This window comes from Sorex fumeus, unplaced genomic scaffold (assembly GCF_029834395.1).
Source record: "Sorex fumeus unplaced genomic scaffold, SorFum_2.1 ptg000018l, whole genome shotgun sequence".
Classification (NCBI taxonomy): domain Eukaryota; kingdom Metazoa; phylum Chordata; class Mammalia; order Eulipotyphla; family Soricidae; genus Sorex; species Sorex fumeus.
In genome coordinates this window covers 36,684,278-36,701,025 of record NW_026606075.1, presented here as the reverse complement: position 1 = coordinate 36,701,025, position 16,748 = coordinate 36,684,278, and the positions used below count along the sequence as shown (strand labels likewise).

General features: G+C 49.6%; 1 protein-coding gene across 1 annotated transcript in view; it reads right to left on the bottom strand.

The window, feature by feature from the left end:
• The window catches only part of LOC130021670 (vacuolar protein sorting-associated protein 33A-like), a gene marked incomplete at its 5' end in the record, with an annotated part of 38,420 nt that overhangs the window by 4,869 nt on the left and 16,803 nt on the right, over positions 1 to 16,748 (bottom strand). Inside the window, 8 exon segments of the mRNA XM_056112424.1 lie at positions 3,814 to 3,844; positions 6,231 to 6,267; positions 6,270 to 6,374; positions 6,377 to 6,389; positions 7,557 to 7,694; positions 8,340 to 8,477; positions 9,094 to 9,161; positions 9,793 to 9,913. Of these exon segments, the coding sequence (XP_055968399.1) occupies positions 3,814 to 3,844; positions 6,231 to 6,267; positions 6,270 to 6,374; positions 6,377 to 6,389; positions 7,557 to 7,694; positions 8,340 to 8,477; positions 9,094 to 9,161; positions 9,793 to 9,913 (651 nt within the window).

Here is a 16,748-nt window from a genome sequence, read left to right as displayed (position 1 = left end):
CATGTCCAGGTGTGACCCAAAAACAAAACAACAGCAGAGCAAGCGGAAGGGCCCGGAAGCTCCGAGCCATGGAAACGCCAAGGTTGGTTGGTGCCCACTCGCCCCCCGCCCCCCGCCAGGCCAGGCCGGCCTAGGATCAAGGTGTGCGAGCGTCTCCAGACAGGATCTGCCTCAGTGGTTCGGTGCGTTATCTCAGCCTATCACCCAACTCGACTGGGACTGACTCTGGTTATCTCCTTGACTGGTTATCTTGGGCATCTCCGGGGCCAGCCCCCAATCTTCATCCTCCCACCTGGCCAGGGCGGGATCTGGTGTCAGCAGCTGGGCCCTGAACACCCCATCTGCCCGTCCAAACGCCACGCAAGCACAAAGGCCAGGCTCGCCCCCAACTCGTAGGACACGACCAAGCTAGGGGCCCCGGAGAGCACTGGGCCCGAGGACGGGTCCCAGAGATCCCCAAATTTCCCTTGCTCGACGGCCCGGCCCAGCAATCTGCATCAACCACTGGGCCCGAGCTCTCTGCTTTCCTTCTGCTTGCTCAGCGAAACGCAGCACCTCACACCTGTGTTTGGAGGGGAGGAACACCAAACTTTTTTTTTTGGCTTTTTGGGTCACACCTGGCGATGCACAAGGGTTATTCCTGGCTCTGCACTCACAGGGGTTACTCCTGGCTCTGCACTCAGGAGTTACTCCTGGCAGTGCTCAGGGGACCATATGGATGCTGGGACTCGAACCCGGGTTGGCCACGTGAAAGGCACACGCCCTACCCGCTGTGCTATGTCTCCAGTCCCGGAACTCCAAACTTTATATAGAAAACAATGTATTTCACAATGCCTTTTCAGCCATTCTGATTGTTGGGGGGTAAATTCTAAACAATCATGGTGCATCTTTTGTTGAAATAATGAATGTAATCAATGTAGAGGAGAGTTAAGGAGAAATCATCTACCTCACAGGCATTGGGTGGGTGGGAGGTGGGGTATATTGGGATTCTTGGTGGTGAAAAATGAGCACTGGTGAAGGGTGAAGGGAAAGGAGTTTGATCATTGCATGACCGAGACTTAAATCTGAAAGCTTTGTAACTTTTCCCACAGTGATTCAATAAATAAATATAAGAAGAAAAATAATAAATAAATAAAATTATGAAAAACAAAAAAAAGTAAGGTGGAGTTCAAGCCCAATTCAATCAGCTAATCAGTGGCTGAATAAATAGCAGTACTCCTACATTAAAAGCAAACAAACAAACAAACGAAAAACACTACTTGTTAGGCGAGTGCATCAGCAGCCTGATGGCACCTTCAGACTCCAGATACCCCAAAATTGCTGCTGTGCCTTTGGCCAGACCCCAAAAACTTGGGGCAAAGTTTACCAAGAAAGGAAACGGCCAAAAGTTAGGTATGTGGGAAACACACCCACAAGCCACCTCCGGCTCAGCTATATCCTTGGAGGCAAGGCCTCTCTGGTTCCTGATTGAACTGCTCAATGGCCATGATCGCAGAGACTTAGAAACAAATCTTGAAACCCAGTAGATTTTGGCAGAAATGCATCTGGTCCCTGCAGTGCTGGGCCCATGGTTTCATGCCTTGGCCTGTTCCCCCTGGCGGCCAGGTGGCCGCCATCCTCCAGAGGTCACTGGACAGTCAGGCTTGGGCCCTCAGTGACAAAACTTGTTGGGCCTCACAGGATGGGGGTGGAGCCAGTCCTGTCCTCCCCGTCCCAACAAGACCCCAAGTCATCGTCCCTGAACGGCCTCTCTGACTCCTGATCAAGCTGACCAGGATGCCAGAGACTCAGGAGCAAATCTCGGAACCCAGCAGGTTTGGGAAGAAATCCCTCCACATTGAAGTGTTCAAATTTGGAATTTCAAAATCGCGCAACCACTACTGCAGCCACATAACATCATAGGTTATTCATAACCAGCAATAGAAAACAAAGTGTCTACTGTTGCCTTTTCAGCAGATCTGAGTGTTGGGGTAAAATCTCAAACAATAATGGTGAGTCTGGTGTCAAAATACCGAATGTGATCAAAGTCGAGAGAGAATAATTTGGAAATCATCTGCCCCACACGTAGGGGGAGGGTGTGGGATGGGGGTATATTGGGGTTGTTGTTGGTGGAGAATGGGCACTGGTGAAGGTACGGGTGTTTCATTGTATGACCGAGACTTAGACCTGAAAGCTTTGTAACTGCTCTCACGGTGATTCAATAAATAAAATCATAAAAAATGAAAAAAAAAAGTTAGGTGGAGTTCATGCACAATTCAATCAGCTAATCAGTGGCTGGATAAATAGCAGTACTCCTAAATAAAAAAAAAAGAGAGAGAGAGAAATCCAGAAAAACACGGCAAATCTGTACTCCAAGCACACTCCTCCCCAAACGATCCATTTTCCCCCACCCGAGATAAAGCCGACATGCTATGGGTCACATCCTCCTGCCACTGACCCCCAAAACCCGACGCTCCCTCCTCCCACCCCAGGGACTGATGGCACAAACTCCATCTTTGTGTCACGCCGTACATGAGACATTTGTCACTAGAACCTGATGACTCACTTCAGAACGTCAACAGAAGCCACAAAGATGGGGAGCACTGCTCGGGGAGCACCATGCAGAGGCTGCTCAGACCCTCTCTGCCTCTGTCCCCCACCTGCTCTGGGGACGATGCATAGACAAGTGGCCAGGGCTTGAGAACAGAGGAACCAAGCCTGGAGGAAGCGGGTGCTTGTGTTTTGTTTTCTCTGGAGGCCTCTAACTACGGCTCCTCTTAAGAGACAAAGAAGGCCGCAAATAGGCAAACACTCTGAACTCGGTTAGCACCCAACTCTGATCTACCACCAAGATCTGCTCTAAATGAACCTTGAAAGGGTACGCCAAATATCTCTCAGGGAAGCAAATAACCTTAGGGGATTATCTGCTCTGGTACTAAAAATGGGGAAAAAAAAAGTCTGCTTTGTATTTCTTGAAAATGTCAGCTTGACTCAAAGCTGGGGTTTCCGAAGGCAGTTCTGTTTCATCCCGCAGCACAAATGCTTCCTCCCTGGTAGAGCTTTGGCTCACGTCTGTCCAGCGTCTTCTGGACGGGGAAACACCAGCCCTGGGAGGTGTGGCGTGATGGGACACTGGCACACAGGAAGCACCTCAATTTGGGTCATTTTCCCCTCTTAGGACTCCGAGGACCCCTTACCCCTCGGGCAGCACCGCATGACATTCTATCAGGAAGTTACATAAAAATCAGTCTTCCGTTCCAAACAAAATTTCAGGAGCTGCAGACACAGTTCAAGACTATATACAGCCTGAAGGCACAGGACATATGCAAACGGCATCTATTCACTGTCATCAGTGAGCCCCGTCACCCACCTCACGCTGGCATTCAACTTCAAAATATCCAGATAGAGGAAATTTTTATGTGTCAGGGGGAAAAATCAGAGTTAGCAAGAGCTCAAAGAGAAGAGCAAGCCGGCAAACAGGACTGAGAGAAGGTGACCGGAGGTGAGGCTGGTCTCTGGCCTAACCCGGGTCCCAGCCCCAGCTGCCCTGCAGAACCCACCAGCGGACACCCCACATGCCTCGGAAAACTCACAGACACCCCACATGACATGGAATCCCCCCAACGCTCACAGCCGCTCAGTACTGACTCACACCCGCCCTTCCATGCAAAAGACCTGAAGGAACAAGGATCCCCAGGTCGAAGCTTCTAGTGTCGGGGCTGGAACGATAGTACAGCAGGGAGGGCATTTGCCTTGCATGCAGCCAACCTGGGTTCAAATTCTGGCATCCCATATGGTCCCCTGAGCACCACCAGGAGTAAATCCTGACTGCACAGTCAGGAGTAACACCCGTGCCTCTCCGGGTGCAAAAATTAACAATAAAAAGATAACACCGTGGAGGTGTGCAGACTGGGGGCGGGGTGCAGAGGGAGACCTCCCAGAGAGCCTGGCCCAGAATGAGCATAACATCCCCAAAGACCCCGTAGGATGGCTCCGCCAGGTCTGGGGTGCAGCCTCACACTTGAGTCTAAGCCACCCTGGTCAGGATGTCCAAAGAGTCCTCAGAAAAGAACCGGAAACTCTGCATTGGAGCAGACCACAGAGGATGATGCAGGGGAAGGAAAGCATTAGGGGGCCTCTTTCGAACTGCTCAGGGGCCCAGGTGACTGTTCAGAGCAGGAACTGTGTCTGCCTGCGGACAGCTAAGCCGGCTCCTGCCCGGTCCTGCCCAGCCCCGAGCACCCAAACAAAACATTCATGTTTAAAAACGGCATATTACTACAGAGACACCTCTAACAACTCCCACCCGGCGAGGCTCAAGGGATAGGCTCTGCACTCAGGAATTATTCTGGTGGTTCTTTGGGAGCCCCCCAGCTCCTTGAGCCCAATCTAACTGCTCACATGACACACGCCAGGGTGCCCAAGTTCTGGGGTCCCTCGAGCAGAATACCCGGAGTGAGGGCCACTGCGAGCAGCTCAGGTGAGCAGAGCCATGGCTACCCCTGCCGGGATGCTGACTTGGGGGCCATCGTGGCTCAGGGCGGGAGAAAAGACGTGAATGCAGCATCCACGGGGGGATGTGGGGTCCTTGGTTCCGACCTGTGTTGGGTCTGCCTGTTGGGATGGCCCCACCCCACCCGCACAGGGCCAGGAACGACCCTGGGTGTGACCGAGACAGCCCCTACCCTCAGCTGGGGTGACCAAGCCGCTTCCTCAAAGCTTCCGCACTGCTGACTGGGAACAGAAGGAGCAGAGAGGCCTCTCCCAGACATGCAATGACTCGCGTGGAAGGTGAACCCCAAGTCCTGTCACCACACAGGGTCGGGCAGGCCCCTGTCCTGTCACCACACAAGGGCATGCAAGCCCTTCCCTGCTCCAAGACTGGGGTGGGGAGAGACCATCGGGGGAGCCCAGGAAAGTTCTGGATTCCACAGGCCGAAGCCCAGGGATGTGAGCAAACCCACGGGGAGCTGGGTGACAGCAGCCCAGAAACCAAGCGAGCCCCAGGTTCTTTCTCTTAAGGTGCTGCTGAGACCAACATGCTGAGGGAAAGGGGGCCTGGAAATCTGGTGATGCACCTGCGTTCTGAAAGGTCAAGTCTTGAGACCAGCAGCAGCAGTACCACAAATCAACTCACACGCCCAAGAACGCAGGGAAATGCGATCGTGTCTCAAACACACCTGCACAAGCTTCCAATGGCAGAGGGTGCAGACAGGCACCGGGAGCGCTGGGGCCGTGCACGGGTTCAAGCTGACTCCCTGGCTTGGCACTGGGGGTCACACCAGGCGGGGCTTGGAGGACCATATGGGGTGCCAGGGAACGAACCCGGGTCTGCCAGGGGAAAGGCAAGTGCCCTACCCACCTTACTATCTCTCTGGCCTTGGTATGCCATTTTTAGAGGACATTATCAAGCTGATGTGTTTACCCCTTGCATCTTCCCCTTCATTCCGGTATTTATTTTCCCTTTCCCTCCCTTTCTCGCTGAGGCTGAGGGTCGCACACTCTAGGTTGTGGTTACCCACTTTGGGGGGGGGGGGTTCCACTCGGCCTGCCAGAGCTCCAGCCATGCCCACTTTTCCCTATTTCCAGTGAAAAGTACGTCATAGGAAAAGCATCTGGTTGAAAACTCACATAAATCAATGCTTTTGGGTCTAGAGATTGTCTTAATGGACTAAGCATGGAGAAACCTCGCCGCACAGAAGAAAGAGCCAGAGTTCTGGCCCGGGCGCCCCTAAGAGCCAAGCTGACACTTTGAAAGAGAAATTTTTCAGATGTGCTCCCTGACATAAAGATAGTAAAGAAAACATATAAAATCATATTTGCAAACAAAAAACCACCTTTCAGAAAAAGACAACATTTAAAAAAGAAAAACTCTGGGGGGCCAGATAGACAGTTCAGTGCGAAGGTGCTTCCCTGATATCAAAGAGTCAAATATGGACCCCTGAGGACCCCCAAGAGTAATCCCTGAGCATCACCAGGTGAGGCCCCAAGCAAAAACCAAAGCAAAACAAATAAATATGTGCTGAAAATAACCAGTAGGAAACAGGCTGGGACGGGCGTGTGGGAGAAACAGGATTTCCCGCACACCCTGCACTCGGCCCTGAGGTCACACTGCAGAACCTCAAGAGTTTGAATGAAAAATGTAGGCAATTGTATTTCTAGAAAATGAGAATGTAAGATTAGAGTCTTCAGGTCTTGCCAAGACTCAATCAAGGGGAAAGGCGGTCACGAAAACAAAATCACTCACAAACCTACGTTTCTTCTGCAGGCACGTGGGCAGCGGCTGCGCTCCTCGAAGTGGGGGCCCGGGAGAATGCTCAGAACTTCCTCGATTCTGCGCCAACCAGTCCAGGAGAGCAGCTGGGCCAGCCACATGCTGACAGGGGCATAGCCAAGATGTCCGTGGGGTTCTGCGGAGGATTTGAGAGGAACACCCGGAGTCAAGCAACTCCTCTCTGCCTAATGGGCCATGGGATCTTTTTTTTTTTTGGCGGAGGCCATACCCTGCGGTGCTCAGGGCTCCCTCCTGGTGCTGCACTCAGGGATCACAACCTGGGTTGGCCGCATTAAAGGCAAATGTCCTCCATGCTGCCGTCCTGGATTTTACTTTGGGGAGGAACACAGTGTGCTTCAGCCTATCCCGCTGAGCCCTGCCATCTCCACCCTCTACCCAATTCCCAATCTCTCTCTTCTCTCCTTCTCTCTCTCCCCCCCACCCCCACCCCTACAGCTTTATGCATCAGACCTGGTGGTGCAGAGCTGATGCATGACTCTGCCCTCACCTCTCCTGGCCCTGAGTCCTTCTGTCTCAAACCAATCTCAGAAAGCTGCTTGGTGCCCCTGTGTGCTGGAAGGTGCCAGTGCCCAGCAGCCCGTGCAGAGGGCAGGGGCGTGGCCAAACCCCAGCACCGCTGGGTCTGAACATTCAACGGTCTGCCCGGGAAAGATTCCATCCAACCCCCACAGAAGAAAAACTGTTCATCAATTTGGTGAGAAACTTCTCCTATGGAAACTTGGCCCACTGGGGGGAGGGAATGTGGAGAGCTCTAAGCCCAGCCAAGCTACTCTCAGGCATTCTTCCAGGGGCCGAGGCCCCAGGGCACAGCCACGCCCAAATCTCCCAAGGGTGAGAGTGACATCCCCTAGCATCACAGTGACCCCCAGTCTGAAACCCCCCTCTCTCACAGTGACTCTGAGTCCAGCAGCCCCAACTGCCCACGGTGAGTCAGTTGTGTTGGTCCCCAATCCTCTTACTTGAGGCTGGCCTTTTCGCTGACCAGAGGCTTCCTTGAGCCCAGACCAGCCTCCCCCGCCCTGAGGCCTAAGTGGACAAGGGCCCCCGCTTCCCACCACCAGCCCCCATCTTCAAAAAGTGTCCCCCAACAAGCCCCACTCAGTCCTGGCTTCTGCAAGGGCAGCGCCTTCCCACCAGCAAGATGCCACACCACTGGGGAAATGTGTGTGTATGTCTATGTACGTGTCTGTGTGTGTGTTGGCGCGCATGCATGTGCGTGAAGGCTCGGCTCGCCTATTAGATGGCGTGCATGTGACTGCGTGTGCACGAAGACTCGGCTCACCTGCTCATTCACATCGTCCATCCAGAGGCGCAGGGTCTTCCAGATGGTGGGGTAGCTGTTCCTGCCCCCCTGCTGGGGCCGCAGCAGCCCGGCCTTCTCCAGGTTCTGTAACGTCAGGATGTGCTCGTAGCCGTATGTCTGCAAGAGAAGTTGGGGAGCCTGCTAGATCTCCCACTTCCGAAGAGGGAGCGAACATTTTCACTCTCATTTTGATACTACTGTTTTTGAGTCATACCTGGCAGCATGCAAGACAAGTGCCTTACCCCTTTCTAGCTCTTGGTTTGTTTTTGTTTTTTTTTTCTTTTCGGGTCACACCCGGCGATGCTCAGGGGTTACTCCTGGCTTTGCACTCAGGAATCACTCCTGGAGGTGCTCGGGAAACCATATGGGATGCTGGGAATTGAACCAGGGTCGGCTGCGTGCAAGGCAAACGCCCTACCCGCTGTGCTATTGCTCCAGCCCCTTTCGAGCTCTTTGGACCCCACATTTTCACTTTAAAGTCAGAATGCATTGGCCCAACGTAAGGAAGATAGATGACAGTGTACTCAAATAACTGAGTAGGAAAAGGAGGCCAACCACACCTCGTGACGTGCTATTTTCCAGATGTCTCCTTTGTTTTGTTTGCTTTTGCCCCCCCACTTCCTGTGCTCAGGGATCAGTGCTGGTGGGGCTCAGGGGACCCACATGGGTGCCGGGGATCGAGCCTAGGTGGGCCACGTGCAAGGCCAACTGCCTTTTAAAAAATTTTCTCCCTTGGCAAATTAGTCACTTAGAAACACTGACCTGGAGAATTTCTCTTTTGTAATAATCCAGAACCTTCTGCTTGACCCCACTGTTGCACACCGACTGCAGGCAAATGAGCCTGAGCACCTTGATGAGTGGATGCTTCTGGGCGATGCAGTCCTCCATGTAACTGTTGACCTTGAGTCGTGGCAGATTCATGCGTGAGAGCTGGGTCTGGGTCTGCAGGCCTGGGCGTTCCCGGGACCCTGAGAGGCCCAATCAAGGAGAGGCTGGAGACTGGCTCACGCTCCTGCCCACACTCCCTGGACAACCTAAGCTCCAGGGGCTGCGGGCGGGTGCAACTGTCCCACTTGTCAGCGACACCTCAGCAGCATCAGTAAAGTAGCAGGGACTGTGGGGAATTTGGGTGCTTGCTTGCTGCAAGTGAGAATGCGGGATTTATTGACGGGCAGACAGGAAAAGCGATCATATAACCCACACTCTTATATTATCCGTGATGGGCTTCAATAGTCTTGGGCTTCAGGGCTGGGTCTTGTTTCTCTGAGGACAGCGAACAGCAATGGAACACATGCGCACACACACACACACACACACACACACACACACACACACACACACACCACCCCCGGTCAACAGAAACCTATCCCTTGGCAGAATCTCTTTCCGCACATTTTGCACTGCCCTGGCAGGTATTTAGGCCAGCAACGGAAATCAAAGTGATTCCTTTCCTACCTCGAGTTCTGTTTGCCAATCTGGTTAACTATCGGCTAAAACGGTTTTATTGTTCACGTACCTTATCGGTGTCTATTCCGAACATAAACTCCTGCTCCACGGTTAACTGATCAAAGAAGTCTTTAGACGCTGAAACATAATTAACGCACGAGCATTTCAGAAGTGGGAGAAATGAGCATTTCTCCCAGAGGCATGCAAAGTAGCAAGCAAGCACCAAGTTTAAGTCATCACCGGGAAGGCACCTTCCAGAACAGTGAGGCTGACAGCCTGTGCCCCGAGGTGCGCCTAGACACAGAGCCCCGGGGCCTGGGCCCTAGCAGCTCCCCCTTCACACTAATTAAAGCAATTTCCCAAGGGCATTTTACTTTGGTTCGTTTGGGGGCCACCCCCGGTGGTGCTCAGGAATCACTCCTGGCAGGCTTTGGAGACCATATGGGACTCTGGGATCCAACCCGGGCCGGCTGTGTGCCAGGCACTGCAGTACCGCTGCAACTCCAGCTCCTTGCAACATCCGACTGAAACCAACCTCAGCAAGTAGTGCCAGATCTGGCGAAGCAGTGCTGGCGCCACCCGGAGCCTGGGAGAGCACTGCTGCACCACCTGACCCCGCAGAACCCAACAGTCACACTCGGAACATTTCTGCGAGGACACAGCGGCTAGCACAGGGAACAATGCACAAGTGAAACAGTAGCCGGGGCCCCCAGAAGTAGCAGGGAGCCAGTGACACACCCTGAGCCTGAGCCCGCGACAGGGCACTCACTCGTCACGTCCTGGATGAGCTCGGCGATGGAGGTGTGGTTGGCCAGGGAGCCCCAGGCTGCCTGCATGTGGGGTAGCTGGGAGACGAACTGCTTGATCTCGCCCACCGTCTTGTGCCTTTCCTGAGGGAGGGGAGAAGGTCACGACAGTACTGGGGACAGCACTCAGGGCCACACACACACACACACACACACACACAGGGCGTGACCCAGTCACAGCCACAGCAGTGCTGGGAAGGTACCCAAGGCACACACACACACACACACACACACACACACACACACACACACACTGTGCCTCAGCCCCAGCCCTGGCTGCCAAGAGTGCATTTCTAAGAGTTTAGGTCTTTGGGTTGCCCAGGGCACGTTTGAATCACGTGCAAGGCAGTGCCCCGGGCTTCCTCCTGGCCTGGAGCTCAAGGATCACTCCTGGCCTGCACCGGGACCACATGGAATGCTGGGGAGTGAACCCAAGTCAGCTGCATGCAAGGTAAGCGCCTGGCCCGTTGTGCTATCCCTCCGGCTCCCCCAAATTAATTTTTAGTGTGAGACACGGACACAAAACGAATTAGGCTATAACCAGATCCCACAGCCACACGAAAATAGAAAAGGCAGGTTGGTGGGTCCAGGGACTCCGACAGCCACTTCCTGCAGCACTGGGAGACCATGTGGACAGGGAGGGAGCCCAGGGCCCACGCAGGCCACACCTGACACTGCATGGTCCCTGCCAGGGATGTGGAGCTCAGCAAACTGCCTTGAAGCCACAAAAGCTAACGCTCGTATAGCCTGAGACCTCAACAACAGCAAATTGTTAGGTCCCTAGGGACCCTGAGGGAGATTCCAGAGTTAAAACTCTATAAATTAGTAACTCTCCCTTTCCTGTCCTCCTTATCTGTTACCTCCCTTAAGAACTCTTCCCTTATCCACCTCCGGAATGCAGGGCTGAGAATCAGAGGAAGCAAGGTGATAACCAAATGTCCAAGTTACCTGATGCCCACTAGTCACAATGCCTATGTACGTAAATGCTGGTCTTTGAATCTATAGGCTAAGGAGTGATGTACTTCTACATGGATTGGTTAAGAAAGCATATGTTGTTACAAATCTATTGGCTATGAAATGCGCGGGCTTTGCTGTAACGGCCAGTGAAGGCCTATATAAGATCCCCTTTGAAGAAGTTCGGGGTCTTGCCTCACCTAACTGACCTGCGTGTCTGTGTAGGCGGCTTGACCCTGGCTAGCCAGTCTTACAATAAACCTTGCTTGCTGTTTGCAGTCTCTGGAGTTTCTTTGTCGTTAAAGGGAGATCACGATCCGTGCCCTAACATTTGGAGGCCCCAGCGAGATCTCCCGACGGCAAACGGGCCCAGAGAGCGGGTTTTGAAAAGGCCTTAAAAAAAAAAAAAAAAAAAAAAATTTCTGGGGAATATTCCGTCTGTTCTGTGGGGGGACAGTGTCCCCTTCTGGACCGCGGCAGGGAAGTAGCTAACCCTGTGAGGACTTGGGGGGACATAGGGTTTCCTCGGGTCCTCGTCTGTCTGTTCTGGAGGCCTCGTCTGTTCTGGACCGCGGCAGGGAAGTGGCCAACCCTGACTGGGAGGACTTGGGGGGACATAGGGTTTCCTCGGGTCCTTGTCTGTCTGTTCTGGAGGCCTCATCTGTTCTGGAAAATCCGGCGCCGGGAGAAGACCTGGAAGAGCTGAACCCTCCGGAGGTGAAAATCACGTGCACGCCCTTTGGGCATATTCGGGAGTCCCAGGGTGACTGGTGAGTGTGGTGCGCACCCGTGTGAGAGAGTGGACCGGTCCGAGCGAGTGCAGGAGTGTGATCTGTGCGTGTGTCCTTAGTGTGTGTATTTGTCTTATTATCCTTCTCTTAGTTCTGTTTATTGAGATTGTTTAATATGGGTCAGAATCAATCGACCCCCAAAGCTTTAATTCTTGATCACTTCTCTGAGATCCACAGGAAAGCTCAGAATCTGGGCTTGATGATCAAGAAAGGTAAGTTTGCCAATTATTGTTCATCAGAATGGCCTTCCTTTGGTGTGGATTGGCCCCCAGGAGGTTCCTTCTCTCCAAACCTTGTGGCTCGGATAAAGGAGGCAATCTGTGGAAGATCTGCTGTGAAGGTATGCTCCCTTGGAAATCTCTAGGGGGACTGGGGGAGGAATGTGATAACCTCTGTGTGAATGTGTGTGTGTCTGAGCACCCTGATAGGTCCTCCTATCGGGCGTGATTTTGTAGCTCCACGACCTGGCACTCTTAAAGTCCCTCTAAAGTCACGGAGCTCGAGTGGGCTGCCTGCGACTCCACGGAGAACATACGGTCAATGGTGGCACTGGTATAGCTACCGGTCGCAAGTCACAACGCTGAACCACTAAGGCTAAGTTCTCCACCGGGCAGGCAAGCATCTGAATGGTCTCTGCAAAGAGGCACCCCTCCTTTGTCTGTCTCGCGTCACCGTCCACTATGGGAGGAATGGGAGGAGAGCCCACTAGTGAGAAGATCCTGGGAAACTAAGGCAGATCAATTTCTAGGTAGAAATCCCTTTCTTAAGCATTCTAACCAGCAGAATCAGCTAGAGGTCAATTCAAATGCTAATAGAGGCAGTCAGCAGGTTTAGCCCTAGGCAAAGTGAAGCAGAGAAAAAAAAAAAGGTAAAAAGACAGACAAGAAGTTTGTGGAAGAAAGCGTCAGCAGGGAACATTGGAATATGTGGCAAGCTAAGAAAGGCAGAACTTTTCTCTTCTCCCCTTAATAGGCTTATTGGAAACCCATGGCACTCTAGGTATGGCTCCACATGTGCAAGCCATGGTTGTGTGGACGCTCGGGAGGCAGGACCCAGGGATTCCTAGGGTGACTCAGAAATCTCTAAAGGAGACATCCTTTAAAGAGAGATTTTTCTGATGGGCTGGCATGCAGTTGTGGTCGTGTCCGTGCTCTCTCTAGAACCACAACACTAGAAACTATTAGGAGGAGAGCTTGCTAAGGAATTATCCTACCCTAGATTTTTTTTTTCCCTCCCTTTCATAGGTTATTGCTGACACTTAGGAGATATGGGAAATTCTACATCAGTACCTAAATATTCTCCTTTGGGTTGCTCGTTAAAACACCAGAAGAGCTTCCAAGTAGGTAGTTTAGATAAGGAATATCTTGTTGACCTCTGTAACACCACGTGGCCTGAGTATAAGTTAGAATATTGGGAAGGATATACAGTGAATGGCAGTTTGCATTACCAGATCATTCTGCAGTCAGATCTTCATAGGTAACAAAAGAAATAGGATTATCAAAGCAGAGGAGGCAGGAAAATGCAAGATCATGATACTAGCTCCCTGCCTCAGATTTAGCCTTGGCCAAAATATGGTAACATCTTTGTCATAGTTTATTTTGCCGGCTTATATCAACAAAAGCGCTTTCTTGACCCATTTTTAACAAGCGGGAGACTGGGAAATGGGGAGCAGAGTTCCCAATCAGCGATAAGGTTTCTTCGCCCTGGGGACAGTCCCTTCCTTTCTCAGTCCATCAGTTTCTCCCTGCCATTTTTTGAAGGGTCAGATTGATCGATCAACTACAGATATGTGCACATGTATGTGTGGTGTTTTAGTCAGTTCATTGTCTTGTTTGTCTGTCTGTCTGTCTGTGTCTGTCTATCTGTCTCTCTATGTGAAATGCTAGAGTGTTGGGACCAGGCTGAAATCAGAAGTAGAAATTCTAGAGAAGTCAGTGATATGCAACTCAGTGATTTAAGGAATGCAGTTGTTCTTGGAACTTGCTAGACAAGGTGGTTTAAACGAAGATTTCTTATCAGAAGTTTGAGCCTACAGAGAAAGCAGAATTCTCAATCTTGATTTCTTATTAGAAGAACGTTAATGATTATGTGATTAACAGTTGAAATCCTTTTGAACTTAAGAATCTTGTACTATCTAGAAGAGCTATGGAACTAGAGCCTGAAACTTAAGTGAAATAAGAGTTCAGAGAAAGCAAGACCTTATCTTATCAGCCTCAGCTAACTTTAATGAAAAATTAGGCCACTTTTACAAACTACAGAGGTACAGAAGCCATTAAAATTAAGTTTCCTTGTTTTCCTAAACTGTGGCAATTTATAGGATAACAATTGGACTTGTCCATTCCTCCTTGACAGAAGGAGCTAAGGTTTATCATGTTACACCCATCACAGTGCTCCTGAGTCACTTCCATTCCTTTGTTTTTCTGTAACCACTTCTCTATGCTCTCCTCCCCAACCAGATAATCAGCTTTCACCCTAGTCAGAATCTGTTATTTTGTAAGATCAGATCCTTCCAGGACACTGAACTTGTATTGTAAATTGTGAGTCGATCTGTTAAGTAAGAATCTGTCCTAGAAGAATGTCCTGACTAGTTTGGATGAGGTTAAACATTTTTCCCTTTCAAACTGCCTTCAGTAAATAATTTCAGTATACTGCAAGAGGCAGCTTCCCTTATCTCACAGAGCAGATCTCAGGTGCTAGCCAGGCCTGATCTTTGGGATGTAGATTCCCAGCTCTAGCCAGGCTAGTCTTTGGTACTGGCCTGCAGATGTAAAGAAGCAATGTATGTTTTGCTGCCTCAATGGTCTTTCTCCTTTTTGCCCCTTTAGAAGTACCATGAGATTTTGGGGCTCTCTACTAGGTCTGAGAGAACAGGGGAAAACATGCTTGAGAGAACCTGAGTTCCTTTTATGGGATATAATGAGACTGTAAGAATGGGTGGCTAGGAGAGGCAGGAGAGATACGGGAGTGAATGGAGAGAGGATTGGAATAAACTGCAACTAAGATCAAGCAACCTGGCCATAAGATTTCCTTCCTTTTCTTGCCCATCTCCATCTACCTCCCTGGAGTGGGGGAAACTACCGAACGCGGGCGGTGGGAAAGATAGATTGTTGCCATCCTTTTTGTGCTCACACAGCAATTCAAATATTTTCTTATGCTGATATCAAAGTTTGGTAAAAAAAAAAAAAAAAAATCCAAAGGGCTTTTTCTGTGTCTGAAAGCATGTTTGTATTTTTGTGGAATTGTTAAAAGTGTCTGGTATAGAGAGCTCATGATTTTAAATAATTAAGGTACAAGAACTATTGAAATTAAGCCAAAGAAAGTTTTATCATGTTCTATAAAAATTGATTGTTTATAGGCCTTTTGCTGTTATGTTAATGCACATATTTGTATCTGGATTGGATTAGAATATTTGACATAGAAGGAGTTAAAATGACACATGAAAACAGGTTCAAAAAATAATGGTTTAGTTTAAACATGAGTTTCTAGAGTTATAAAATTGGTTGCAAAGTTTGTCCTACCAGTGCTCTATATGATCTCTGAGACTCTTGGTTAACTAAAATTTCTAGAACTACTAAGAGTTATAAAATGGGTTCACCTCAGATGTCAGCCTTCTGTAATAGTTTCTGAGAATGGAGAATTGCATGGAAAATGTGGGAAATTTTACTAACTATCAGCCTGTCTATTGCTTAAAAGTGCATGCTATTATTTTGATAATTTTATTTCATGCCAAGCTTTGTCTCCAGATATCAACCTAGTCCTGACCTGAGAACTTTGTACCTAAATGTAAAATGCTTTCTGTTTCATGATAATCTATGAGTGTTTTAATCTTTTTGTATTTGTGTTTTCCTGTAAATCAGAATTTTAAGATGTCTCCTGGTTAATTTCTAATGTAAAGTGATCTTTTGCCCAGTGAATATACCTTGTAAGAGCTTTAATTGTGAGCATTTTAAAGGCTTTTTGAATATCTATAGAACTGATCTAATGCTTCTGAAATAGCAATGCAGAGTACAGCTTTGTCATGTTAAGTGAGATGGTTGGTAACTTGTGTCTAAATTTGGGAGATCACATTGTACATTGTACTACTATAGATGTATGTCATAAATCAGAAAGATAATGGATGGAGATATCATCAGTGGAGAAAAAAGGAAAGGAATTCTGTTAAAGTGAAGTTGATTTTAAATGAATGAAAGTTACAGAATGTATGTAAAGGAATGTGTAGAAGGTTTGAGGTTGTTTTAAAGAAAAGGAACTGATCAAATTGTTTTGTTGTAAGAAACTCTTTAAATCACATGCAGAATTGTTCTAGTACCTTTTTGTAAGATCTACGGGAAAGACACTGGACGGATTATCTGGACTCCTGTTATAGTGCTCTTAAGATAATTGAATTTTTCAAAAGTTGCAGGACATCAAGGGTTTTTGACATGGGGTTAAATGAATTAGACATGTTAAACTGTACACTGGACTCCTGGTACAGTGCTCTTATTAATGGGAAGTTAAAGTTTTTCCATGTGGGATTGAAAAACATGTTAAACGGTATGCTTTATGTCTACAGATTTTAGCTTCTCTGACTAGGACCCACAGCAAATGGGTGTATTACATCTCTGTGAGTAAAGTGAAATGCTTGCTTTTCTCTTCTTTTGTACCTTCAGTATGTTTTTTGATGTTTCATGGCACTATGTTGGTTTGCATAAATCCAGATAAGTCTTTCCTCTCTGTAATAGGGTCTACCCCTCATGCAGACAGGAAAAACCAACTATGGGACCCCAAAGCCCTCTTTCAGGGAACAGTCAGGGGATCTGTCTAAATGACAGGAGCAGGGATTTAACGGGTACTGTTTTCAAGTACCCTACAAACCTCAGGGCGACCCTACAGGCAGGCCAGCTCAAGGAAAGACCGGAAATCATCACTGCTATGGAGAATGAGGAATCCAGGACTCTGCAATGACTATCTCAGTCTGGGCCTACTCTCAGCGTCAAGGAAAAACCTGGAAATCAGGATTTCTCCCAGCCCTGAAGAAGGGATGGGATGGACTCCTTTCTGCCAGGACATCTCTGTGGAAAATGAGGCCCGAAGGCTCGAGGCCATCCAGTTCGTCGTGGGACATCTTCTGGCCAGGCCTGGGTAGCTCTGACGTGCCAAATCAGATTAATGCCACTATTGGTGTGTCTCCTGTC